Source organism: Taeniopygia guttata, chromosome 13 (genome assembly GCF_048771995.1).
Source record: "Taeniopygia guttata chromosome 13, bTaeGut7.mat, whole genome shotgun sequence".
NCBI classification, from domain to species: domain Eukaryota; kingdom Metazoa; phylum Chordata; class Aves; order Passeriformes; family Estrildidae; genus Taeniopygia; species Taeniopygia guttata.
Genome location: NC_133038.1, coordinates 5,846,003 through 5,872,681, shown reverse-complemented (window position 1 = coordinate 5,872,681; position 26,679 = coordinate 5,846,003). Strand labels below are relative to the sequence as shown.

The window sequence follows — 26,679 nt, the reverse complement described above, 5'->3', positions numbered from 1 at the left end:
CGGCAGGGGCGCGCCTTGCGACACTTTGCGGCGGCGTGCGCGGCGCTTGGCGGCAGCGCCCGGAGCACGAGGGGCGGCCTGAGGGGAGCGGGGCGATGGCGGCGGGGACGGGGACGGGGACGGGGACGGGAACGGGGATGGGCGTGCGGGCGCTCCCCGCCTCCCCCAACTGGTACAGCAGCCGCTGCAGCGATGCCAGCAGTGACGGCCGTCTCTTCGGCTTCGCGGCGAGGCACCGCGTCTGCCTGCTGGATGTGGCCGCCGCGCCCGCGTTCTACGGTACCGTCACACGCAGGGAACCGGGCTGGGCGGGCGGGATGGATGCGGGAGTGTGGGCAGGCCCCGGGTGCCCCGTGACGATTCCTCCTTGCCCTCGCTGCCAGGGGAGCTCGTCGGGCACACGGACAGGATCTCCGGCTTCGCCTTCTGCCACTGCCCCGGGCAGAGCAGCCTCTGCGCCAGCAGCTCGGATGACGGCAGCGTCAAGGTCTGGGACAGCGGGACCCTGTCGGCGGTGCTGGAGTACAGCCTGCACCAGGTGGGGACACGGGACACGGGGACACGGGACATGGGGACACAGGACACGGGACACGGGGACACAGGACACGGGACACGGGGACTCGCGGGATGGGCTTCGGGGCTCGCACTCGGAGCACGGCGAGGCTGCTTTGCCCAAAAGGGAGCTCCACGCAGGTGTGATGGAACCTGTTTGGCGCTCCTGGCCGGCTCTTTGTTCGTAGCCTGCGGCGCTGCTCATCCCCGTCGTTAGCTGCTGCTTGCCAGCACAGCCCGTGCTTCGGGCTCACTGCCGCTTAACCCGGTGGGAATTCTGAAAATTCCCACAAATTGTACTGGTTTTGGACGCGTTGCAAAAGGCAGGCCTCAGAGGCAGCAGAACTGTGATTAGAGTAGACATAACATTTGTCAGCAGAAAAATTATACAAGAAGTAGAAAGTAAGCACAAATAGAACAATGGTCAGTGTATTGACACTTGGCTAGAATAACTCCCTAAGTTATAGAAAAGTATATTTAGCGGGATATTAGGAAGTTCTAAGCTTAATAATGGAGCTCTGTGCATTGTATCTTAAGGCTTACAAGCAGGTATTGTATTGGAAATAAGCAAGCATTGTTTTAACCAAAGGTACATGTGCTTATAGTGGTTGGATAGAACTGCTGTCAATATGCTTTTGCTCTGTGTGAGTGGTCAAAAAGCTCTAAAGTAAGTTGTAACATTGAGTTCTTGGTCTGCTGCCTAGGATGTGAGCTGCTGGCATCTTCTCATTGTCATATCCATGTAATGAGAGTGATGCTGGAAAATAAACAGCTCGAGGCATGTTCCTTAGCAGTCCCAGCTCGCCTAAAGTGATCTCAGTAAATTGCTGTGGCCACAGGACAGACTAAATGTGTATTTAAAGAGCTCCTGCAGCTCAGGAGTGCCTGTCAGCAGCTACATCCATCCTCTAAAACCTGGAGGAACAGAGGCACTCAGGGACAAAGCCCAGTGCTGCTGGGCACTGCTCACAGATGATGTCCTGCCTGTTTCTCTGTGTTGGGTGACAGTAAAACACCTTTAAACCTTCCCAATGCTCTTTCTTCAGAATGCCATCTCAGCACTGCACTGGTCCCCTCTTGTGAAAGATCTGATTGTGTCTGGCGATGAGAAAGGTGTCATTGTTTGTTACTGGCACAACAGAAGTGACAGCCAGCAGTTCTTCCCAGAACCCAGGACAGTTTTCTGCCTCACCTGTTCTCCTCACCATGAAAACCTGGTGGCCATTGGGTAAATGCTCATTACTTAATGTTTTGTTTTCCTTATGTTTTGTTTTCCACTCTTCTGCAAGAATTTAATTGTGAGGTTTTGCTGCATGGCTGAAAGGTAAATTCTAAGAGGTCTTGGTGGCTGTTCTTTTAGCTTTGGAGTAAAACAAATTAGAAATAACATTTAGATTTGATAAACCTGCAAAGGCAAAGAAATCTGTGAAAATGTAATGGTCCAGCATGGCTTCTCTTTAATAGGATGATAGTGACCCTGGAAAGAGCCTGTAAATCACCTTGGATATTATTCCACAAGCATCCAAGAATCTCTTCATTAATTTACATCTCTGCTTTCAGCTACAAGGATGGCATGGTGGTGATAATTGATATCAGCAGGAAGAGAGAAGTTGTGCACCGGCTGAGGGGCCATGAGGATGAAATCCATTGTCTGGCCTGGTGCCCTGTGCCTGGGGAAGAAAGGTTACCTGCTTGGCAGAATGAGCTCCAGGGTATGTGAACATGATTAACAACTTTTGGAGTAATTTTTAGTTCATGTAAGTGTCCTTCTAGAGGACTGATTTTTTTACAGAAGGTTAGTAATTAGCTAAGCAACTGATAATGTCAATAAAATATGTTCTGATATAAATAAATATAATATTTAGCTTATTTTTGTGAAGCTTTGATTTTTAAAGCAGAATAACATGACTTCAATACTATTCAGCAGCTCCTTCAGAAGAAGGCAAGGTTCCAAACGGGGAGCTGACACAGGACACAGCCACGAGGAAAGGTTGTTACCTGGCCTCTGGAAGCAAGGATCAAACCATACGAATATGGAGCTGTACCAGAGGCAGGAGTAAGTAAGAGATAAACACTTAACAAGATGTGGAATAGCTCCTGAACTGCAAATTGCCTTTGGCCAGATACTAAGCATGGAAGACTGTGGCCCAAAATACCAATATTTTATTAGGTTCATGTATTATCATGAAAATTATTTGATAACCACTGGTAAGATAGATAATAAGGATGTCAGCTGTCACAGGTGGGATTGGGAGCACTATCTGGCTGCTTCCCATATTCCCATGATAAGATCTTGCTTTTTTTTCCTTGCTGTATAATAATGTTGAACTCAGACAGTTTAGGCTGAAATTTTCCATGTCAAGTGTCTGCCTAAAGCTGATTATTTTGGAAAACTCACTTCAACCTTTGTGTGTGCTGAAAGCATGGGGAATGCAATTAAAGCTGCATATTCCCAGCACTCCTCTGTCTGTTTGAGAATTTGGATGTGGTGCCTCCTGGTCCTGCAGGTGTGATGACTCTGAAGCTGCCACCCACCAAGAGGAGAGGTGGAGCCGTGGACCCGACAGTCAAGGAGCGCATCTGGCTCACTGTCCACTGGCCTGCTGGCCACCCCTCAGACATCGTGTCCAGTGGCTTTGGGTAAGTGGGACAGCCAGCAGCAGCTGCAGACTCATTTGTTCCTACTGAAGGAAGAGCTGAGTACTAAAGACACCCCCTTCTTCCTTCCTTTCCAGCATTACAGGAGAAAACAGGCGAAGAGTTAAGAGTTCAGATGTGGAGAAAATCTCGATTTGTCCCATAATTTGTCTAACAATCTGAGTATTGACTGCTAATAGCACTAATTGTGGTTTTGCCCATCTACTGGGAAAAAATGGCAGTTTTCAGGTGGAGTTTGGGTGTGTAGCTTTTAGAATCTATTACTCCTGTATACTTGCAGTATATTTGTAATATAGTTTATATAGGGCCTGTGTTGTTCTTCTGAAGTGAAAAATTTAAATAAATTTCAATTTTGCAGAGGAGAGCTGCTCTTTTGGAATTTGACCCAGCCTGGCAAACGAAAGTGGACTCTTCTGGGATCTTCAGAAGGACAAAACCACTCCAGAATTGTGTTCAATCTCAGTTCTGTGAAGCACCAAGACAGAGAGCTCCTTTTTTCCATTTCAATGGACAGAGATGTAAGAACCATTTCAAAATTAGCATAGGAATGCCTCTACAATGCAGCTTGACTGAATGAGACTAACCCTTTTAGGGCCACAGTTTTTCTCTAGAAGTGGGTTTATTTTAGCACTTTATAACTTCACTTCTTGCCGTTTGTTCTGAGCACAGGTTGGGTATGTTTCTGTTAGTTTATACGCTTAATCTCTTACTACATGAGTGAGTGCTTATGACATTCTGGATTGAATTGTAAGCATTTAACGAAAGGAATTTTACACTTCTTTTCTTCTATATTTCACTTTTAAAAGGCCTGGTTTTCCTTCTTAAATTCCTTTAATTGTACAATTTAATGCACCTATTTTTTAATGGGTCTTTTTTTAAAATCTTCGGTCTTTTACAGGCAGCAGAGTGCTTCCTATTTTGAAATTGGAAGAGAAGCTTAGTAAAATATATTCATTATGTCCATTCCAGTCTTGCAGCTACTGCAGCCCTGTGCCTTGGAATCCTCTGGGTGCAGATGACATCCTGCCAAGCCTTGCATTTGACCCTTCGATTCTTCATTTCACTTCTGCTTTGTTTTCCGTGTCCTGTCAATCACTCTGTATTTAACTATTCCTTCTTCCTCAAATATTCTTCAGGTGAAATGTTGGGATCTGTCAACTCTGGACTGCAGCTGGACCGTGCCCTCCCTTGGAGGGTTTGTCTACAGCCTTGCCTTCTCCCCCGTGGACACAGGCTGCCTCGCCATCGGCGTTGGGGACAGCATGATCCGAGTGTGGAACACTTTGTCCATCAACAACATTTATGATGTTAAAACCTTCTGGCAAAGCATAAAGTCCAAGGTTACAGCAGTAAGTGTGCTTTGGATTCCTTTTTTTCTTTTTTTTTTCCTTATCTCTTTTTCTCACTCCATTTTTTTCAAGTATGTTTTTCTCTCTCTTTCACTCTGAAGTTTTGTCTCATCTAAAATGAGATAAAGCCACCTTGTTCATTTTATACTCAATTCTTTCTGCATACAATACATTTTAGAATCTGGCAACAAGTTTTTAGACCTATTTACAATTCTAGAAGCTTGCATTTACATGTAGTGGAAATAAGCTGAAGTCCAGCTGGCTGTTATGTTACTTTTTCACTTTTATCCTCCTTCATGATTCTTCCTTGCTTCACCCATGGTTGCCCTTGCTCTGCTAGGAAGTTTGACAAATACAAAAAGCCAATACAACCAACATAGGTGTCTTCAGTTGGAGTTTAACCACTGGTTGGTCAAAAGCTACTGCCTGGTAAAATAGCTGGCAGCTAGTTCTGTTTTGTAAAGTAGGTATCAAATAGCATTATAGTGATTTTAGTGCCTTGCGTCTTATCCCATCATAACTGGAAGGGAGAAAGCCTTTGATTCTCACAGCAGAGTGATCAAATCAAGCGGCTGTGGTTGGAAGGGTGTTATAAGGTCCTTGCTCATCAGTTTCAGCATTTTCCTTTTGTTCATTATTTAGCAATAAAGTGTTTATAGCTTAGGTCATTTTGTGTCTCTTTATATTTTTCTTGCAGTTATCCTGGCATCCAACTAAGGAAGGCTGCTTGGCTTTTGGAACAGATGATGGGAAAGTTGGCATATTTGACACCTTGTCCAGCAGGTGAAAAAGTAGCTTTCAAATGCATTAGTGTCAGATCCTGCTAGTGTGTTACCACTCTGGGATGCTGTGGCCTTTCCTAAGGGATATCTCTGCTGATATGAGTGAGATTAAATCCCAATTAGTCAAACAATTGGATTTTCAGTGCATTTTTTCATTTTCATCATGTCTGTGAGCTTCTGAGGTGAGCTTGCTTTAAGGTAAACTTAGAATGGCATGACCAGAGATCACCTGTAGGAGGACATCAGTTCAGGAAGACTTTACCCAGAAAGACATTTTCTGGGAAGGAGGAGCAGCAGGGAGGACAATTATGTTAGAATTTTAGTAGTCCTACAGGAGATGTTAGAGAAAGCTTGGTTGAGCCGTGGCTTTAGAATGTTAGAGCACCTGTCATCCCAAGTGTCTTGCTTTGATTTTATCTTCTTTTACTTTCCATTTGCTGAAATCTGACTGCCCTTGCTTCCTTATCTTCCTGCCCAGTGCTAAGAACAAGCCGCCTCAGATCTCCAGCACTTACCACATGAAGACAGTGTACACATTAGCCTGGGGTCCTCCAACTCCTCCTCTGATTTCTGGTGAGTCTTGCAGCACCGTGTGACAAAGCAGAATGTCCATGCAGAGCACACAGATGCCAGGAAGCTGCTGTCCCCTCCCTTCTTAGGAGAAGGAGCCCGATTTGCTTGGTGGCAATCCTTTGGAGCAGCTAAGAATGTATTCTGCTTGAGGAGCTGTTAACAGTTTTGCAAGGGCACAAACTCTCATGGTTTTTGAATTCTGGTACCTTCAGCAAATAGGTTTGAGTAGTGCCCCACACCTCTGGGATTGCTTCAGTGTGTTACAGGCCAGGAATTTCACAGGCTTCCTGCAGCAATTGCATCAAATCAAATACTGGTTCCAGAGTTTCTGCCATGTGAACATTAGCCTTTCTTACACAACTTGGATTTTTTTTCTTTTAAGGACCAAAATTTAAAGGGAATTTTACTGGTTTTGTGCTAAGAGGGATCTGTTGGTAGGAATGAGAGTTTTTTTTAGAGAGTTGGACTGTGAGAATTTCCTGTTGCTGGACCACAGGCAATTGAAGGATGTATATTGCCTTTTGAAATAATGCTTTGATTTATATCGGGAGAGATTAGTTCTGTGAAGAATGATGAAGAGCAGAGTGTAATTAGCTCTTTTTTTCTGCTGGATAGGAGAAGAAAGTGAACAGCCCTCTGTAACTTTATATAGTTGTGCTGGAGAAGGAATTGTTTTTCAACACAATCCCTGGAAGCTTAATGGAGAAGCAAATGACATCAACAAAGTCATCAGAGACACCAATTCAATCAAAGTGAGTATGAGTTTGAGGGGTTTTATGGATTCATGGTAACCATGCCACAGTTTCCATGGCCTTGTAGTTGTAAGTTTCTGATTTTGCCTTTTTGATGTATCTGTAACAAAAAACTTAAACCCCTCAGTGTCCACAGGTGAACTTCGGTGACACTGACTCAAAACTATTTAAAGAGTTTATAGATTTGTGTCTGAAGAGGGTGGTTGGTATTTTTCTTCTCCTGTGTCAACATGGCACATCTTTTTCTGGCATCAGTTGCTTTTCTACACTGTGATTTACTTGGGAAAGGTAAATGGAGGGTAGAGTTTGTGTTTAAAGCTGTGTGTGACTGTTTAAAACAGTAAGAGATTTCCAGATTCAAAGCACTTGGAATGATATCCTGAATATATCCTGGCTTAGACCATGTGGTAGCCATGCATGAGTTATTTACCTCAATTCCTTTAATTCCCTTGCTTTGACCATGAACTTTTTAAAACAAACTTTTCATTAGAAACAATCATGGTTTTGCAGGAAGCTGTTTCCATTGATACTGCAGCCAGTGCAGAGTGGCTGGTGGATCACTGAGTACTTTCTCAAGTGTGATCAGTCATTTCTTATTGAAAGTATAAAATAAGTGAAGTGGGTTGGATCTTCAGTTGTTTCAAGTCAGCTGAAATCAGTCCAAGGGTATTGATTGTATCAGCTGGGTTTTGGCTTCTTCCTTGAGTTAAGACTCTCTGGGAGTTAAGTGAGTAATGAAATGATCATATTTAGGCATCTGAGTTGTAAATTGTAAGTTGCTTTTGTCTGAATTCAAATGAATAGAGATAATTAAATGTAAACTTTGGTTTCTTTTGAAGTGTGAAAGAACTTGCTTGCAATGTCTAGTGCTTTCTAAGGAGTGTAAGGATATGAAACATCAATGCCCTACTGGAATCCAGACAAAACTTTAAAATATTTCTCAGAGCTAAGCCAAGCATTGGTTCTTGCATCAGTTATTTCAGTCTTAATTGCTCAGGTTTATGTGACTGTTACAAAAGCAATGGATACTTTTATGACTCTTCATTTTGCAGACTAATTGCAGCTCTGTCCAGTTGCCAGCCTTGCTCTGTTAAATGTATGTGAGAGAGATTTAAGAGTTTTTGGCAATAATTGTGTCTTTTTTCTGCAGCACAAGCTGCCTGCACGTACAGAGGTCAGCTGGAAACCAGATGGCAAACTCCTGGCTCTTGGCAATGAGGATGGGTATGTCCCAATTGTGGGTAAAGGTGGTGGCTGTGCTCATCTTGACTGCAGTCACTGTGGTGAAGCAAAAGTACTTTTTGTTGCCCTGGTTTGTCTCTGTTCTTTCACTGCTGATGTATTTGAATCATGATAATATAGAATTGTAGCTGCTCTTGGCATGGAGGATCCTCATTATCATATTAAATTCTATTTCAAGGATCCACTCATGGTAGAAAGGCAGTTTTGCTGATCAGTGAAACCAGGGTTTAAGTTGAATCCAGAAAGCACAAACTCAGTTACTCTTAATTCACATGCTCCAATTCTGCTCATGCAAGATAACGAAAAAAGTTCCCATTTTCACCAACTACTGAAATTCTTACACTGTTGTTCTTATATTTCAGCTCAATTGAAATATTTCAGGCTCCAAACTTGAAGTTGCTCTGCACTATCCAGCAGCATCACAAACTGATCAATGCCATTCGTTGGCACCATGAGCACGGGACCCAGCCAGAGCTGAGTTACCTGATAGCTTCAGGCTCCGTCAATGCCACCATTTATGTGCATAATCTGAAGAGTGTTGTAGGTAACAGTTTGCAGATTATATTCCAAATTTTAGCATCTTTTTTTTTTTGTTGTTGTTGTTGTTTATTTCTGTTTTGTCTTTCTGGCCATCCTTAATAATTTTTCTTTTTTCTTTCAGAGAACTCTTCAGAAAATCCTCTGACAATAACAGAGCCTTTTCGAACTCTGGCTGGGCACACAGCTAAAATCACAAGTCTTTCTTGGAGCCCCCACCATGAGGGAAGATTGGTGTCTGCTTGCTATGATGGCACTGCACAGGTATTGTCCAAAGCACCTCAGAATTGTATTTCAAATCATCCATTCCACAGCTGATCAAAGGGCAAAACTTTGTTTTGTGAGATAAACTGTTGAAGCACTTTTAAGTTTATCCTTGCTAACCATCTGCTCGTTCTGGATACCTGATATGCAGATTATTGTGATTTGTGAATTGATTTGTAAGTCTAGTCATTAAGGTTTTCATATTAGCATTTTTGGATCCTTAGAATAGAAAGATGTTTTGCAGCTGTATCAGTGCAGACAAAGGAAGCCCTTCATTTTCTGTATTTGCATGTTGGTGTTTGAAATACCCCTGCAAAATCCCAAAAGAGAAGTTCCTACCTGTGCAAATCATGAGAAAATGCAGAGTATTAGGTGCAGAAGTGACTTTGAGTGATTGCATTTCTTTCTTGTTGCCAAGGTGTGGGATGTGATGAAGGAAGAGCCACTCTGCAACTACCGAGGGCACCAGGGCCGCCTGCTGAGTGTCCAGTGGTCACCAGTGGATCCAGATTGTGTTTATACAGGAGCAGATGATTTTTCTGTTCACAGGTGGCACATCTCCAAGCAGGAACACACACGGCCTCCTCAGGGTGAGTGTATTCCAACAGAAGATCTGCCCTGAAGGTGATGTTGGAGCTGGGAAATGGGGAGTTGCCATGTTGAAATGATGCGAGTTCTTGTGCTGAGTTCCAAACCTACCTCTTCCTCTTCAGGAATAAACTGTGTCTAGGTTTAAATTGTGTTGTCCTTACTTGGAAACTAAACATTGATCCTGAGATATGGGCAGTTAATACACTAAAACTTGCACCTTTTACAGGCAAAAAGAGTATAGAATTAGAGAAGAAAAGAAGTATACAGCCAAAAGTCAAAGCCAAGAAGAAGAAAAAGCCTGTAGGCAAGAGCCCAGGCAAGCAGGATGCAAATGATGCCGTGAATGGAGATGACAGCATGAAGGAAATGCTGCTGGAAGAAAATGGAGTGTCAGACCACGAAGGAGAAAAAGAAGCTCAGGAGGCAGAGTTGGCTGATAAAGTCTCTGTGACTGGTAATAATCAGATCATGTTAATTCAAAGTTTCCCAGACTGTTCAGCCCTCAGAGCATCACCAAGTTTAATTTTAATGCAGATTTTCTCATTGTTTGCTTTTACTGAAATTGTCCACTTGAAGGAAAAAGGCTCTAGAATGCCTTTTATAATTTTCTGAACTAGTCTGGGACTTAACTGTCTTTAGATAACAAGATTTTGGCCTCATGGACAGAATTACTATGTTTGGCTTGAAACAATGTCATTTTTGATCAGCATTGATAAATCTTATAATACTGATGGATTCTCATTGGTGTCTCTTGACATCTCATTTAGCCTTCTGACAGTTCTTTGTTTTCTTGATACTTCCTTTCCCTAAAAAGCTGTTAAGTTCTATGGCAAAGCAAAGCTTGGTTTCTGCCTATTTCAAAATTATTGTAACAGAATGTGAATGTGTGAATTATTCTGTGTGCATTTCAATTCAATGCATTGCCTTTTTTTTAAATCACAGTGTCCAGGGATACATCTTTATCTGCATGTGATTATTCTTCATTCAGCTTGCCAAAGCCTTTTGTGACCCAGAAAGCTGCTCCTGTGAAAAAGGATCCACCAAAAGAGAAACCAAGTTAGTATGTTTCAGGGATTTTTAACAGTCCTGTGTCAAGGCAGATTTCCCCATTCTAGACTTAAGTTTAACTGCAGCTTGCCTTCCTAATGTGACACCAAATTAATGCCAGAGAAAGAAAAGGGTGCTTTTGAAATAATTTGAGGGATTCTGATGTAATTGCAGCAGCAGTGAAACTAAAATGTGTCTGATTTTTCAGCTCCTGATGCCTCTCTGAAGAAGAGGAAGCCTCGTTCTATTCTGCCCTTCAGCACATTAATGGATCACAGATCAAAAGAAGAATTGCATCAGGACTGCTTGAGGCTGGCTGCATGTCTGAAAACGAAAGGTATCAGTATAAAATTTAAAATACTTAAGAGTCAGGTAATCAAAATCAGGTGTCCAGGGACTTGACTTCAACCACAGCACATTTTTTGAAATCCTCACCTTTATCAAAGAGTGTGACTTGGTGTGATATCAGACTTAGATCTGTTGACCAGCAAATTATTAAATCTGCTGTACAGGAGAGAAAGTAGAAGACAGAAGTATTTGCCAGCACTTGAGTGGTGCAGTGACTTGGCACATTCCAGTTCCCAGTTTTGTGTCAAATCCTAAATATTCGTTCTTCTTATCTGGTTTAGATAATAACGAAGATGTGTCCCCTGACCTCAAGGATTGTATCCACCTAGGGCTGTTCACAGACAGGGATTCTCTGCACAAGATGATTGATATGGAAGGTAAGTGGCATAAAGAATATGTCCACTCTAGCTGTTATATTCAAGTAGAAAACAAATTGGGGAAAATGCTTGAGTTTTCTTTACTGTAGATTACAGTATAGGATTAAGAATGCAGCTCTCTGTGAGAAGAATATACATCTTTTTCCCAGATGGTTTTTACAACTTTCAGATGCAAACCTGCTTTATCTGAAGCTTGAATGATTTCCCTTTTGCCAAGCTATTTGCATGTGACAAATGATGCTGTTGCACTCATGCTGATGGGAAGTGTGTTTGCTTCCAACAGGAAAGCACCACTTGGAGAATGGGCACGCAGAGCTCTTCCAGCAGCTCATGCTGTGGAAAGGAGACATGAAGAGTGTCCTGCAGGCAGCTGCTGAGAGAGGAGAGCTCACAGACCAGCTCGTAGCCATGTCACCCATGGGTATGTTTGTTCTTGCACCACCTGAACTGGTGGAATTGGCTGCCAAGGGTCCCCTCATTCCGGTGGTTCTGGACAGAAACTCAGGAATTAGTCCTTTGTGAGATGATTAGCAGTCCTTACTTAAACCAGTTTACTGCTGGTTTAAATATGCTTCTAAGTTACTTTACTGGCTGTGAAGTCCTGCAGTCATGTTCAAGCCTTAGTTTTGCCCTGCTTCATTGATTTGTGTTATGATGGTTAAGAAATAGAAACTAACCTGGGGCAGAGAGGTACATGTTGAAGAAACCAGTGATGATATCACACAGGAATTCTTCCAGTCAGATGAACTGTTTCCAATAGTGTTGCCTTCTCTTTTGCAGTTGGCTACCAGGCCTGGGTTTGGACCGTGGAAGCCTTTGCCAAGCAGCTGTGTTTTCAGGAGCAGTATGTGAAGGCTGCCTCCCATCTCCTGTCCATCCATAAAGTCTATGAGGCTATCGAGCTCCTGAAAGTGAACAATTTTTACAGGTTGCTGTATATTTATGTTTAGCATTTTATCTTGGTTTTGTTTGGTTGGTTTGTTTCGTTTTGTTGTTTGTTTTTTGTGGGGTAGATTGAGCATTTTGATTCTGTCTTTGCACACAGATTAACTTTTCTGTCTGGTTTCCTTATGTGCATTAGGGAAGCAATTGTAATGGCTAAGGCCAGGCTGCGACCAGAAGATCCAGTTCTGAAGGACCTCTACACCAGCTGGGCAGCTCTGCTGGAGAAAGATGGTCACTATTCCATGGCTGCCAAATGGTGAGTGCTGCTGGGGAGAAGACAGAATTAGTTCCATGCCTCAAACAAAGAAGGTTCTTGGTTTTGTAGCAGTTGGAATCTGTTAACTGGCCTGGTCGTTGCTTGTCTGAGGTGCTTTCTGAGCCTGATCTCACTAAATTTCCTCTAATGTAGGTGGCAGGAGAAGCTTCAGAGAGGAGATCAGAGCAGAAAGTCCAAACATTACAGTAGAGCCATCTCTTTCCACAGACATTACTGGCAGTTTTTGAAAGCTAGTTTAGCAAGTCTAAGATTAGGTTGTCTACAAAAAGACTTTGTGAGATTTCCAACTTTTCCACTGGAATCATGCAGTGCAGCAGTCCATCTTGAGTTTCTTGAAGCCTTAGCTAATATCCTGGTATTGGGTTATCCTGCTCCAGCTGGAGTGTTTTAACTTTGTGACTACCAAAATTACTAATACCTCATTAAATATTTTGTCTGGAGTAGTGTCCTCTGCTTGATGCTGATTTCAGTTCTGGCATTTTTGTGGATATCACACTTGAGAAAGGATTGGAATGAAACCCAGTAGGGCTTTGTTCCCCACTAGGGACAAGCAGCTGCATATAACCTTTGTCTCCTGAATCTGTTTCTTTTTATTGCTCATCCAAGCCATGTGTGGCATGCAGACCACCAGAGATTTTAGTCCTGACTTTAAGGCTGTATGACTTCCCCTTTGTGGCTTTGCATCAGATTGTTCACCGTATGTCTGTAGTAAACTTTGATAAGAAAAAGTGGTGAGAGCTCTGAGAGCCTGTGGAAAATCCAGGCTCATCTTCAATTGTGTATTTGTGCTACTGTGTTGCAATACAATTTAGAAGCTATTTTAGTATCAATCAACTTGTTTTGCTTTTATCTTTTTCAGTTATTTGGGAGCTTCCTCACCCTATGATGCAGTCAAAGTGTTGTCAAAAAAGGGGGATGTGGCATCTCTTAAAACTGCTGCTGAGCTTGCTCGGATATCTGGGGAGGAGGAGTTGTCAGCAACTTTGTCTTTGAGATGTGCCCAAGACCTGCTGTTATCCAGGAACTGGGTGGGAGCCCAGGAAGTCCTTCAGCAGCATAAAACTTTATTTGTGAGTCTGGTCCTTTCCTTTCCACCTTCTTCAGTGTGATCTCTCTCCAGATTGACATAACTTGGCACCACTTTCCATTTTTTAATAGTCCACAGGTGGTTCTTTAGGCTGGTTTTGCCTCAAATTATTTTTCTAGGAGTATATTGGATGGCCCTATTGCATGGTCATGGTGGGGGGGCATGTAGACTCTGTGCTTGTTGTTCTATGGGAGGTTGTAGAGAAAAGTGGGATTCTTCTTTTAATTGTAATACTGATCATAAGAAGAAAGAAGTATTTGCTTTTTACATTAAAGGAACAAATGAGCCAACTGGAAGCCCAGCTGCTGGAAGCTTAAATTTGAAATGGTTTTGTGGACTGAGAAGCATGGATACCTTGGCTTGCTCTGAGGTTTCCTTCTGACTTCCCTTAGGCTCTGTCACCAAGAATCTGCCACAAGGCATGATGTTCTGAGTCACTCAACCTGCTGTGGTCAGCAGGGGATTGTTTTTCTTGTTGCAACAGCTCAGTGCTTGTTTATTTTCCTCCTTGTTAAAGGGACAAAGACTGGTTTTCTGCCTGAACGAAGTGCTCTGCAGCTGCCTCAGTGAGAGGAATCCCTGTGAGCGAAAGAGCGCCGTGCCCCCCTGTTACCACAGCTGGGAGCTGAACAGAGAGGCCCCATTTTTTGACATGGTGATGGAAGTGTGGCAGAATGTGCTGGGCATGGACACCACTGAGAAAGCCACATGTGCACAGGAGCAGCTTCGCAGGACTGAGCATCCTCCTTCAACCAGCAACACACACCCAAAGCAGGTAAATGGATTTTGATATGTGCAGGCACAAAACCTTACTTGGGGATGGGCAGTAAAGCCAGCCACTCTGTGGTGTTGCAGCAGCCATTCCCAGGGAAGTGATGTCTGCACCCTGCTGCAGGATGGAGTTTTAGTCTGGGAGAGAGATGATCAGCCTCTGGGACAGCTTTGTGTAGCCACCAGTTTGTTTCTCTGCAGGGTAAGAACTGAAAAGGGTGTCAGGGGTCAGCACTGAGGTCACTGAGATGTGATGGACAGAGTAGTCTCAGCACTGACTCAGGAGTTTGTGTTGGACTGTTAGGGGGAGGTAGGGCTGCTTGTTGTCAAATTAGTTTGCAAGGTCTATCCATAGACTGGTTCTCCTGCAGCTCTTCTCTGTAACCACAGTGAGTCACTGCTCCCACTTCTCATCTGTTTACTAAGATACAGGCAGGCCAGTGGCTGATTTTGCAGCCCCAGGTGATGTAGAAATGCTCTATTTCCTGCTGAAGGAGACTGTAAATTGCATTGTCACTAAAATTGCTTTTGGTGAAGTCATGTGCTTCTGGGCTCTTCCACAGTTGTCATAAGCTCACACTTTGCAATAAAACTATTAACTCTCTGTTGCTCCCTTTAGGTGCTTTTCCATATCTCCCATGACCTGGCCCTTGCAGCCCTGAGCTGTCACTTGGGTACATGGGATGAGGCAGTGAAAAGTATTCTTGGGGCTGTGACCCGCAGTTTTGATGCTGGGAATTTCACTCTGATGCAGGAGATTTGCAGTATCATCCTTCCTGAGGGTGAGTCTCTCCTTCTGTCTCTTCTGCCACTGACAGGGCTCTTTCCTGCCAGCACAGCTGTGTCCATTAATGTTCCTGGGCTAAATAATGTCTAGAAGCAGCAAGACATAGGCACATCTGTGGAAACTTGTGGAATTTGGCAAGTGCAAAGGCCACTGGGCAATGAAAATTCCTGACCATGGAAGGAAGCTCAGCTGTGTCACTTGGTGTCAGTGATGTAGGAAACAGTGAATTCTCTTCTGTGAGGGAGACATTAGAATGCTGTGTTCGTTTCACAGCAACACATACTCCAGCTTGTCCTCCATTCTCTTTAGGCTATGCAGTGCATTTAGTTTGGGGCTTGTGATTATGTGACTCTTGTGTTTTACAGCTTGAGACCAAGGAAATTTGCTGTAACTGATAAGAACATTTTAGCTAGAACAGAGTGTTGTGTTCACAAAGATGCCACAGATGTTTTTACTTTCATAGTTTGTGCACTGCTCTGCCAGAATCTGAGTAAATCCCTGATTTGGGTTTCCAAGGTTTCCTGGTTCATTTACCAGATCTGCTCATTGTCTTTGAAAAGTTCCATGAATTATTTGTAATCCTTTTCTCATTATTAGGCTGTGATGACCTGAGAGACAAACTGGACAGCACAAATTCTCTGAGCATGGTTGCCTGCAGGAGTCTGGAGGGCTTTGTGGCTTACAGACTGCTCTATGACCTGTGGTGGAGCCCACCCAAAGACTCCCTTGGCCTGCAGAAGGCTGTGTTGGCTGCTGTGCCATGTCCCAGTGAGCAAACAGCTCTTGAGAAGAGCTGTATTTCAGGTGACCCATGCCCTGAGGAAACGGTTCGAAGTGCAGCTGAGATGGGTGAAAATCTCTGCAGTACAGCTGAAGTTCCTAAGAGTGAGACACAGAGTGACTCAAGAACTGATTTGGTTGATGTGGCAGACAGACAGTCAAAGCTGAAGGGTTGCCAAGTGCTCCTTTCAGGAGAGATGGCTGCCTTGCAGAACACCCAGAGAGACATAGCTGAGGTCCAGGAGACTTTAGCAGAAATGATCCGCCAGCATCAGCAGCAGAGGAACAATCTCCAGGAAAACACAAATGGAAACACCCAAGGAAGCAACCTGGAACAGAGTTCAGAGACTGAATCAGACAAATCATGCTCTGACAGCGACCAGATTAATTGGTAAGACTCAGCACAGGAATGAGTGTGTCAAAAAGTGTTGCTCTTTTGTGTGTTTGTGCAAGAAATTTCTTGTTTTGCCTAGACTGCCTCTAATCTCCAGCCCGTCACCCAGGAACACTTGAAAATACAGCTCAGAAATCTTGCATTTCCCCTGGGCTGAACCACCACATGCATAAGCTCAGTGCAGCTGAATATTTCTGTGATGCATGAGGTGTTGTTACAGAAATAAACAGGGCAGCTTGAAAAAGGGAGGGTAATGAAAAGGCTAAGCATTATCTAAGACTTTTCTTTGTTGAACATTGGTTTGGGACTTCGGCAAGAACAAGCTAGAGCATAAAACACTCAGCCAGTTCTCCTCTGTGCTCCTTGTCCAGGGGGGAGGCTACAGTCACCTCACAAAAGAGTTACTCATGACACCTGCTCTTCTCTTGACAGCAAAGATGAAGCAAAGCAACCGGTTACACTCCCTGAGCTCACAAAGCAGCTTCTGAAAGCGAAGCAGAAATTAGCTGAATTCCCAGACAATTTAAAGGTAGGTTTTCAGAAGAGCCATTGCAGTTCTGAAAAGAGTCATTCTGTAAGGGCAGCCTTATCACAGAATCCCTTTCAAACAGAAAGGATCAGTGGCGTTCCTTGTGATCCAGTGGCAGTTTTGAGGGAGAACTGACACATGGCAGCAGGGTGGTGTTTTTCTTTCAAGTATCATTTTCCCCATGCAATTGGAAAGCACAGCTAAAGCTACTGTGTGGGAGAACTCAATGAGATATCCTGTATGGATCATCCCATGCATTTTAAGAGTAATCCCTTGCTACTTATGTACGAAAAAAGAATTATGAACAATGAAATCAAGCATTTAAGCTATAAAATGGCCTTTATAGATTAGGAACTGTAGAAAGTACACATCACACTTTCAGACACATGTAACCATGGTGATTGGGCAAGAGGGGCAAACCTGGATAAATGTGAATAGAAAATGCACCTGTTCTGAGGATGCTACAAAGCAATGTCTTTACAGAGCTGCCTGGTTATGTTGAACAGCTGTAATACAAACTACAGACATGACCTCATGATCCTTTTTTTTTGCAGGTCTTCCCATTCCCTGACGTGCTGGAGTGCTGCCTTGTGCTCCTGCACCTTGGATCCCAGTGTCCTCCTGAGCTGCAGGAAGAGGCTCTGGCTCTCCTTAGGGAACACGGTGGTGCTGGTGTTTACAAAAAGGCTGGCAGGAGCTTCCTGACATGACATTTGGAGACCAGCCTGTCTCCCTTGAGCTGCCTCCAGCTACGTAACACTAAGGCTGCTCTTTCTTCAAGTGAAGGCTTCTTTTGATGGCTGTGGCTGTTACTGATACAAAATGTCAACTTTATACACATCCACATGTGCTCATCCGCTGATACTTATTTAAGGAGACTGTTAGAAAACTGAAAAGCAGTAGAGTGAACTGTTATAACTGATTTTTGTATAGTTTTTTATTTGTTGGACACTATGCTAATGAAAGCTCTTGCTATTTACATGCAAGAGAAGGTTTTGAGCAGCTGTGTAATCTTTCAGCAGAGGAGGAAGAGTAGCTGCCCTCAGGAAAATCAATGGTTTCTGTAAGCAAACTGACTCTTAGGCCAGTATTGTTCTAAAAAGCATTGTGAGTTTATTTTCTCTCCTTTAAATAAAGTCTTCTACCACCATGAATTGGTATTTAATTTGATGTATAGAAATAAGTTCTCTAGAATGGTACTATTCCAGAAAGTGCCAAAACCAATCCTGGATTTTGCAGTCTTAAACATGCACTATTTTGACCAGTCATACAGCTTACTTAGAGGCTTTGTTAGAAAAAGTAACTTCTATGAAAGGCACAAGTGTGCATAAGCCTCATTGAACACAGCATCTGTCTCAGTCATTTTTAAAGCAAGGTTTTAAATGTATGGATATGCTTCATGAATTTAGAAAGTTTCAAGTACAGTAAAGATTATTGTTTAAGAATTAAAAGGATGGATTTTTTAGATCAAAAGCTGTTCCACATTCTTCCAGCCAAAATGCAAACTCAATCCTGACAGATTTCCTGCTTCAACCTGAGTAAAGCCTCAGAACAACTTCGAGAGCAGCAGGTGAAAGCCAGAGGTTAGACTGAAACAAGATCCTGCTGTAGATGTGTTCAGTCAGTGACATGTTGCCCCCAATTTGCATTTGCTAAATTCTGTACAAAGCTCCTGAAAACCAGGCGGGGGAGCCAGTGCTTAACCAAAGTGCCTTCGTGCACTTAGAGCAGCAACCACTGCAGTTTAGATGGAGCAGAAAACTTCACACACGTTTGTCCCTTTAAGTGGCCACTCTGCAGTGCAGGAATCCTGCACCAGACTGAGCTGTGCTGAGACCAGCAGGGAGAGAATAAAACTCAGATCTTCAGGTCAGCTTTCCTCAGCTACTGTACAATAAGCTCAAAGACATTTTACTAAGAGCTACCCCAGGAGCACATCATAAATGATAAAGGAAACAAACTTGAGCATATTTAGGCATGTATCTCCCAAACTCGGATTCCAAAGCCTCAACTGTGGAAATTCTAGTGCTCGATGGAAAATCCAAAACAAAGCCTGGTTTAAAAAAATTTATTTTACAAAAAATAAAAACTAGTCTATACAAACATTTCAAATACCAGCTCTAAACCTCAACTCTTTAATATTGGATTAAGCTTGTTCAAAATGCCAGATGAAGTCTTAAAATTTTTTGACAGGTCCAAAAGGGTTTGTTCTTTTAAGATACGTCATTACAGAGATGTTAAAAAAAAATACTATAGGAATGTGTTTCAAAGTCAGAATCCCAAGTTCTTCATCCTCTTAACTGCTTTTCAGGTGCTTATAATGCAAAAAACCCAGAAACTCAGGGAAAAAAATCAGAAACTGTTTTACCTGTTAAGTATATTGTAAAATTAGGGGCTGAAGAAGCAGGGGGGAGAAGAGGAACAAATACTTGTCCATGCTGACCTAGTTGTGTTGCATGGGAAGAATAAAATTTGTAGGTTTAAGATGAAGAAAACTGAAGTTATAGTATTGGTTCAATCCCTGTCAAAGGTGAACTCTGGGGCCTCTGAATGTATTTCCAGAACAGTTCCTTAATACCCGTAAGAACAAAGCTGAAGCTTAGCATGGGTCAAAGCAGTAACACAGAGAATTAGAAACTAAGGAGTGCTGATCAAATCAGCTCCATTAATCTCCATTCCCTCTGTTGTTAAAGCAAATCTGAGTATTTTTATCTGCAAGGATCATTTTTAATGTCATCCATTCCCAAACCTCTGCAGTGATCAAAGGGAGCAATTCCGCAGAGATAAAATAAGCAACACTTGAGGTGAAGCTGTCACCCTCACAACATGCAGAAGTTTTAAAACAAGCTTTATGAAACACAAATGGCAAATCTGCGTGCGTGTCTGTGTCCATTTTCACTGCATTTCCAACCCTCAGTTCGACCCGATATGCAACAGGTAAATCTTCCTTGCAGATTTTGTACAGTAAAAAGAGAAAAAAAACAGAGGTATACACAATAGATTCTGTCCTTTGCCCTTGGTATTAAAAATATAGCAAACCACAAATGCTGGCATTAGGAATTCAGTCAACTCTGCTGGGTTTCAAAGGAAAATGCAGCTCTTCAGCAAAACTGCAAGGCTTGGTGCAGCCTGTGTACTGGAGATACTTTTTGTTTGAGACACTGTTTAGGGAAAATGGTTGAGGACAGCAGCTGCCAATATGGTAAACATGTTCTGCTGAGGGGCACCGCTCATCACGGCTGCATGTTGTTGATAATGGCCAAAATGCTCATTTTCTCTTGGGCTGAGTCCACATCTTCATTTTGTTTCTGAGGCACTCCTGTGCCAAGGCCATACAGTCGTCCGCAATACTTTGCATCATCAATTGTATCCTTAAAAAATAACTGCAGATTAAAAAAAAAAGAGAAACAGGTATTGTTTAATTGTGGCTCTAAATCAGAAAACATCCAATGTTAATTAACAGCTCATTTGAAATCTGTCACCTCCAACCAAGATGGAGTCTACAAATTAAAATAAGCACATGAAAGGCAAGTAAACAGAATAAGTCTGTGCCAGTATCAGCAATTCCTATTCCTGATAGTTTGAGGTGTGATGGCTTCAAAAATCCCAAACCAAAACAAACAACACGTTATACATGTTGACATTTATGGACAGAAAGTGGAGAAGGAAGAACACTGCAGTACCTCTTTCATTCTGAAAAATGCCATTCCTGTGAGAAGAGAGTCTGATCCTGCCTGGTGTTGTCGTCCAATCCGTTGCAAATCCAGCTGATCTGCCACTTCCTGAAGGCCACCCTGCAAAGAGAACAAGAGATTTTATTTTAGAAGATTTATCTCTTGCCAAAATTGCCACATTTCTCCAAAACACAAGGGCAAACGGTATCATGAACCAATGCAGATCCCAGCAGTACACACACTCCAGCTGTGAGTGAAACACACTGGGAAATGGTGTTCAAGAGTGCACAAATAACTCTTCTCAAATTTAGGTGCCTTCTTTTCTTGTAACAGATAGAGATAACTGTGGGTACATTCATACATTGCACATGCTGGGCCTTTCCTCCCTTTACTCAAGGCTGTGATTCAGTAGATAAATTACTTTCAACTCTCTTACCAGTTAATCAAGTCACGGAGTATTTCATGTAAAAGAAATACCCTTGCACAGGAAACATAAATATGCTGAATTATAATTAGTATCTGATACACAAGAAGGCTGTGGCAATGTCCTCTTTACAATAAACACATTGCTAAGTCTGAAACTGGGGAGGGCAGTATCCATTAGACACAAATTGTGTTTCAGGTGCTTCTGTGTCACTACTGACTTTTGTACACATTCCATTTTAAGACAATGTATGCAGCAGTTCTGCCACTTGTATTCCTGCACATGCTGATACCCATCATCTGCTTGCTGGGGAGATAAAAGTACCTTGAGGTTTCTGCAGCCCTTCATTAAGTACTTCACATCATAGATGGATGGGAAGAAAAGGTGTAAAATATGAAAAAATTCATGTTCCTCTTCTGGTAACCTGGAATCTGTCAACAACTTCACCATGTAGCCAAAGTCATAACCACTGAAAACAAAACCACAGAGAAACCAGATTAAGCAGGCAGGACCTATAACCCAAGGTACTAGTACCTTCTTTTTCAACAGAATTTTACTTATTGTGCCTTTCAAGCCTTAACATTTTCTGACATTCATAAAACTCTGGATCTCAGCCAGAACTCATCCTGATTTTCTATGTCAACACAGGACTTTGAGATGCTCCCCAGGTGCCCTCACTAGCCTTTTATGGAACAGCTAAACCATTGGGAAGAATAGACATTTCTTCCCACCTGTGTATATTTCTGCAGCTAAGGGCAATACAGAAAAGCAGGACACCCTGCAAGTATCTGTTGAAATAGAAGGAGGTGGTGGCAAGTCCTTTCATTTGTGATACCATGTTGGACCAGAGGCTTCCTGATCAAGTCGGTTGAAATGCTACAAAGAGAATGCTTAACCACACAGGTGGAAGTTCAGAGCACCACCAACATTGTAAGGAAGAAGAAACAAAATCCTCTACAATGCATTTACTAAGTGCAGAAATCACATTTCAACTTCTTCAAGAGAGGGAGACTAACAGCAAAAAGATTCACAAGCCATCAGGAAGTCAGACCATGAAGTGTCCTTACTTCTTAAACTTGGCCTTTATATCTTGAAGCTTATTTTAAGAACTGCAAGACTACTACTTTTTCTCCTTAAAATCTGCCAATCTCCATAGAAAATGCAGAAAATTAAGAAGAGATTTAGCAGGGTCAGTAAGCATCCTGGACCCACCTGTGGAAGGACAGCCATTTCACACTGTCACTGAGGACAACACCCGACGTCATCAACAACTCAGCAAAATGCAAGGTATCAATCCCTTCTTCTTCATGCTTCTGGAACTGCAGCCCAGAACTGGCAAGGAGGTCTATGGAATCCTGAGAGTACATGTCTTCCCTGAAGGAAAAAAAAAAAGCAAGTTTGCACTCAGGGTGCTGCCAAGACAAGCTCATTTTAGAAAAATTCTCCCCACACTATGTCAAGAATTGGAGTAACCAGTAGGATAACTCTCGGTTCCAGTTTGTCTCTCTAGAAATTTCAAACTGGCTCAGTTTCAATACCACTACTGCAGCCTCCTACATCCATAACAAGCTGTTCTGTGATCAGTCTAACTAGTTAACTAGTTAACACTGCCATTGCTAGTGCAAATTCCAAAGATTCCACCTCCATAGGACTGAAACTGACTGTTTGAACAATGTCCCTTCCGCAAGGAAAAGGGAAGCACCACAGATGAGGCTCAGAGGAAAGGGGAGTTCTCCCAAACAGGAAGATGTGCAGCTCTAAAGCATTGGCCAGCATTCCGGTCTACATTTTTCCTTTTCACTCCACAGCATGTACCACCTTATCAGCACTTCACTTCCATCTCTCAGAGTAAACAGAATTGCATCATCCTTGACTCAAGAAGGACAAGAATCATGTGCTTGGTGGAGAGCTGAGCAGGAACCTGACTTCTTTACTGGTTTGTGTCATTTGAGGGAGAGAAAACACATAGAGCCAAGTTCTATCAATATGATAACTCATATTCATTTATGACAACTCATAAATTAAGTGATCACAGAGCCACTTCACTCTGATTTCAATACTTGTAAGAAGCTCACAATTTGTGGAGTAAATAGTGCAACTTTTGGGGTCAAGAACTGGATGATCTGCACATAGTAGCTACAAATTTTTGTAATTCTTTCCAATGACAGTTTCATAAAAATAGATTGATTTCCTCTACATATGTGGTTTTGCCAGATAAACCCTTTCTTTATTTCCAGACAGCTTTAGTGGTAATTATGCTGAGTTTATCTTTATAATTACAGGGGAAGGGATAATGAAACTTGTTTCAGCTGCAGCCCAGGATATTACAGTATGGAGGAGACAAGAACTGCCACACTCCATTTAACAAGATTCATTCTCCTGAACAGATGTGATGATTACACCGACATGTTTTTAGATCCCAGCTTATACTTAAGCATGGATCTGTAAAGAGGTCTTTTTCTTTTTGATGAGACTAGCACATCCACTTATTTTTAGCAGAAAGAGATGGAGTTTTACATAGATATATATATAAATGAAGTTTCAAACCTTGTTCCAGGAAAAAAAGGCACACAAAATTATTAAGAGAAAGGATAATGAGGATAGAATTTTATCATGGCTTTGACTTCCAGATACACTGTTAACTCCTGGCACTCCAAACTAGGTTCCCACACAGTCTGTACTAGAACTTGAATCCTTATTGCTCAGAAAGCCAGCAGTGATGAGCACATGGACACCGGTATTTGCCAAAGGAAAGCATGCTCCAGCAGAAAGAACAGGAAATTAATGCCAAGCCCAAAGACTCACGTGAGGTTGAATTTGAAGTTGAACTGCCAGGTGTTAATGCCAGAAGGGTATTCCCCCTTCTCATTTGTGAAAGTCAGGCCCAGCTGGATGATTTTCAGCAGATCAACGTTACAGCGAAGGAGCTGGTACTGATAATCTATGGAGCTGCGGAATTCACCTATCGGCCTGACAACGACTCCGGGGAACTCCGTGTCCTGGCAGAGAAGGGAAAACTGAGTTCCACCATGGATTCTGTCAGCAGTCATTATTACCACTCTGTTAGGGCAGCCCAGACAGTGAAAACCTTCACAGCTTCTGAGGAACAGACAATGCCTACATTAACAAAAACTGCTGTCAGTCAAACACACCTCAACAACAGCAGCCACCTATCAGATAAAAACCATCTGTTAGGTGAAAAAACCTCTTACCCAGCCAGTGACTGTGTGCAGTCTGTGCTGAACACCAAACTGCCACTGTTCCTATCCTCAGACTGGGTCACTGAGCTTCTGCTGACTACACACAAAATCTGTCACAATGAAGCCAGTGCTGTGCACCTGACATAATCTCTCCCTTGCCCAAGAAGTTTATCTGTCTACTCGTACAGCACAGTCACTCAAACCCTAAGAACACCTTCAGTGAGACTGAAAAGAAGCAAAAAGTTCATTTCCCATTGACAAATGTTAACAAAAAAATCATATTCACTTCCACAGCTGAATTTGACACCAAAATCCCCCCCACTCTGCAAAGGCACCTGTCTTTTGCCACACTTTTAATGAGGACTTTTCATATTTTGTGGTTCAGTGCTCCTAAGCAAAGCTGGCAGAACTTACAGTACCACAGCTAAAACCAGTTCTTTATCTAACACACTGGGGTGCTGCCAAGCAGATACAGACTTGTAAGAGCAGGAGGAGATTCCTCCCACCTAGGGGAGATTATGCTCTTCTTAAATAAAGCTTTCTGAACATATTGTCTTATCGACAGCCATAATATCTTTCTTCCCTAAGAATCAACATCTGCCTTCATTTGAAAGGAGGCAGCCCAGCTGCTAGCAGTGACTTGCAAGCCTTCTGACCTCCACTCCCATGGCATCGTCTATAATCAAATGGAGAAATAAGGATTTTAACCCAATTGTTACTTGTTTAATTTTCCTGTTGCACAAATGAATACACTCTGAATAGCTAAAGATTAAATAAATTCATGTTTTTAAGTTGGTCTCCTTCTTCCCCTTCTTTCAATCAACCCATACTCATCACTGCTTGTATTAAATTCTGAAAAGCTACCAAACAGCTTTTTAGTTTTTCACCTCTTCTAGTTCAAATTGTCTGGGGGTAGGGAGAAACATTTCTCACTCAAGAATCAACTTAGTCCACAACCCCAAAAAATCCCTTGACTAAGGCAATTAGGTCAAGTATAAAACATTTACCATGGCAATGTAGCTGTAACTCAGAACAATCTCCCGAATTTTCCTCATCTCTTCCTCCAGGTTGTTGGCCCATACTTCACAGATAACCTGGCTGTTTTCTGCAAGAGCTGCTGGCATCTTGCAGGGACCAGAAAAAAGGCAGCTGATGCTGAACTCAAATGACAGTGCAGGATCACAAGCTGTGCAATCTTATCAGTGTGCTGCATTAAAGAGATAAATAAATAATGCTTTAAGTGAAGGAAGAATAACATGTGAATAAATGATCTGTAGGAGTCAGTCACACTACCATTTTCACCTTCAAACAACCCGTTTAAAGTTTACACCAAATTTTCCTGCGTTATCACTTTCTGTAAACATGCTGAATGAAATCAAGAGCATCTGTTCACAATATAAAAGCAGATGCACAATCAACAGTCCAGTAGAATCATTATTCCTATCTTCCTTTTCCTGGCATAAGCTTTGACACTTTGGGCACAAGATGTACGGGCAGGGAATCCTCATCTGTAACCCTCAACCTTCACTCCAGGGATATTTCCCCATCCCTGGAAGTGTTCAGGGCCAGGCTGGATGGAGCTCTGAGCACCCTGGTCTAGTGGAAGGCGTCCCTGCCCACAGCTGGGGGGAGGAATGAGATCATCTTGAAGGTTCTCTCCAATCCAAACCCCACTGTGATTCTATGATGAAGACAACTGTTTAAACACAGTAACAGAATGCATTAGAGAGAATACTCATTGGGTGGAGTTTCAAGGGGTAGGAATATCTAAAGAGGGGAGCCAAGAAGATGGAGCCAGGCTCATCTTCGTGATGCCAAGCGACAGAACAAGAGTCAATGGGCAGCAAGTCATGCTCGCCACAGGAAGCTTCCCCTGAACATGAGGAAGAACATGAGCAAAAACTGTGCAGGGACCGGGCATGGGAACAGCTTGCCCAGAGAGGTTTTGGAGGCTCCCTCAATGGCGATTTTCCAGAACCGCCTGGACACAATCCTGTACCATGCTCTGGGATGACCACACTTGAGCAGGGAGGTTGAACCAGGTAACCCACTGCGGTCCCTCCCAACCCACTCTGGGCTTCTTCCCCCTGGGCTGTGACTCGGGACACACTGCGGCGGGCTGTTCCGGCTGGAACCACCGGCAGCGCCAGCAGCGCTCCAGCTCGGGCGAGCCACCGGCTGGTGCCGCTTTCCCGCAATAAATAACCCCGGCGAACCGCCGCCAGGCGTCTGCGAGCGGGCCCGGCCGGGCCCTGCGCCACCGGCGGGCCGAGCGCACTGCCGCAGCGCGGCCGGGTCACCTCAGGGCCCCTCACAGCCTGCGGGCAGCCGGACGCGGCTCAGCGCGGCCGGCAAGCGGGAGGCCCAGCGCCAGGGGCGGCCCTGCAGCCGCAGTGCGTGCGGCAGAGCGTGCGGCAGTGCCGGTGGCAGTGCCGGTGGCAGTGCCGGTGGCAGTAGCAGTGCCGTGCCCGCCCCGCTCCCCAGTACCTCCCGGCAGTGGCGGCCGGGACGCGCCGCTCCCGCCCCGCGCCGGCTCCGAGTGCCCCGCCGCGAGGGGCGGCGCTTCCGCCGCTCGCGCCGCTTTGCCTCTCGCGAGACGTGGCGGAGCCGGCGGCGCGCGCGACGGGGCGGGACATCTGCTCGGCTGGTTTCCCCCCCCGCTCCCGCAGTGGGCTCGTCCGGGCTCCCCGCGCTGCGAATGGCGGGCGAGTCCAAAGTCTGTGGGCGGAGGGGGGGGGG

At 43.6% G+C, this 26,679-nt stretch overlaps 2 protein-coding genes across 4 annotated transcripts; one reads left to right on the top strand and one right to left on the bottom strand.

Moving 5' to 3' along the window:
• Nucleotides 1-49: 49 nt before the first annotated feature.
• GEMIN5 (gem nuclear organelle associated protein 5) lies at nucleotides 50-17,796 on the top strand. Of its 2 annotated transcripts, none has more exons than XM_030284305.4 (28): nucleotides 50-279; nucleotides 384-538; nucleotides 1,599-1,780; nucleotides 2,113-2,264; nucleotides 2,480-2,608; nucleotides 3,060-3,192; nucleotides 3,569-3,728; nucleotides 4,347-4,559; nucleotides 5,257-5,342; nucleotides 5,820-5,914; nucleotides 6,530-6,666; nucleotides 7,817-7,890; nucleotides 8,271-8,452; nucleotides 8,570-8,709; nucleotides 9,128-9,299; nucleotides 9,527-9,754; nucleotides 10,243-10,356; nucleotides 10,556-10,684; nucleotides 10,977-11,072; nucleotides 11,356-11,493; nucleotides 11,853-12,000; nucleotides 12,154-12,273; nucleotides 13,154-13,364; nucleotides 13,899-14,156; nucleotides 14,772-14,934; nucleotides 15,537-16,110; nucleotides 16,546-16,642; nucleotides 17,197-17,796. In XM_030284305.4, the coding sequence occupies exons 1-28, from the start codon at nucleotides 96-98 to the stop codon at nucleotides 17,350-17,352; spliced, it is 4,626 nt and encodes a 1,541-aa protein (XP_030140165.4). In that variant the 5' UTR covers nucleotides 50-95; the 3' UTR covers nucleotides 17,353-17,796. The 2 variants fall into 2 exon arrangements, with proteins under 2 accessions (XP_030140165.4, XP_012429826.5); XM_012574372.5 differs by having other exon boundaries at nucleotides 78-279; nucleotides 2,477-2,608.
• Nucleotides 17,797-18,694: 898 nt separating this feature from the next.
• CNOT8 (CCR4-NOT transcription complex subunit 8) lies at nucleotides 18,695-26,558 on the bottom strand. Of its 2 annotated transcripts, none has more exons than XM_002198151.7 (7): nucleotides 26,428-26,558; nucleotides 24,948-25,147; nucleotides 23,546-23,739; nucleotides 21,953-22,114; nucleotides 21,065-21,209; nucleotides 20,326-20,436; nucleotides 18,695-20,025 (listed from the first exon to the last, which is right to left on the bottom strand). In XM_002198151.7, the coding sequence occupies exons 2-7, from the start codon at nucleotides 25,062-25,064 to the stop codon at nucleotides 19,876-19,878; spliced, it is 879 nt and encodes a 292-aa protein (XP_002198187.1). In that variant the 5' UTR covers nucleotides 25,065-25,147; nucleotides 26,428-26,558; the 3' UTR covers nucleotides 18,695-19,875. The 2 variants fall into 2 exon arrangements, with proteins under 2 accessions (XP_002198187.1, XP_030140166.1); XM_030284306.4 differs by having other exon boundaries at nucleotides 23,546-23,857; nucleotides 26,428-26,497.
• Nucleotides 26,559-26,679: the final 121 nt, after the last annotated feature.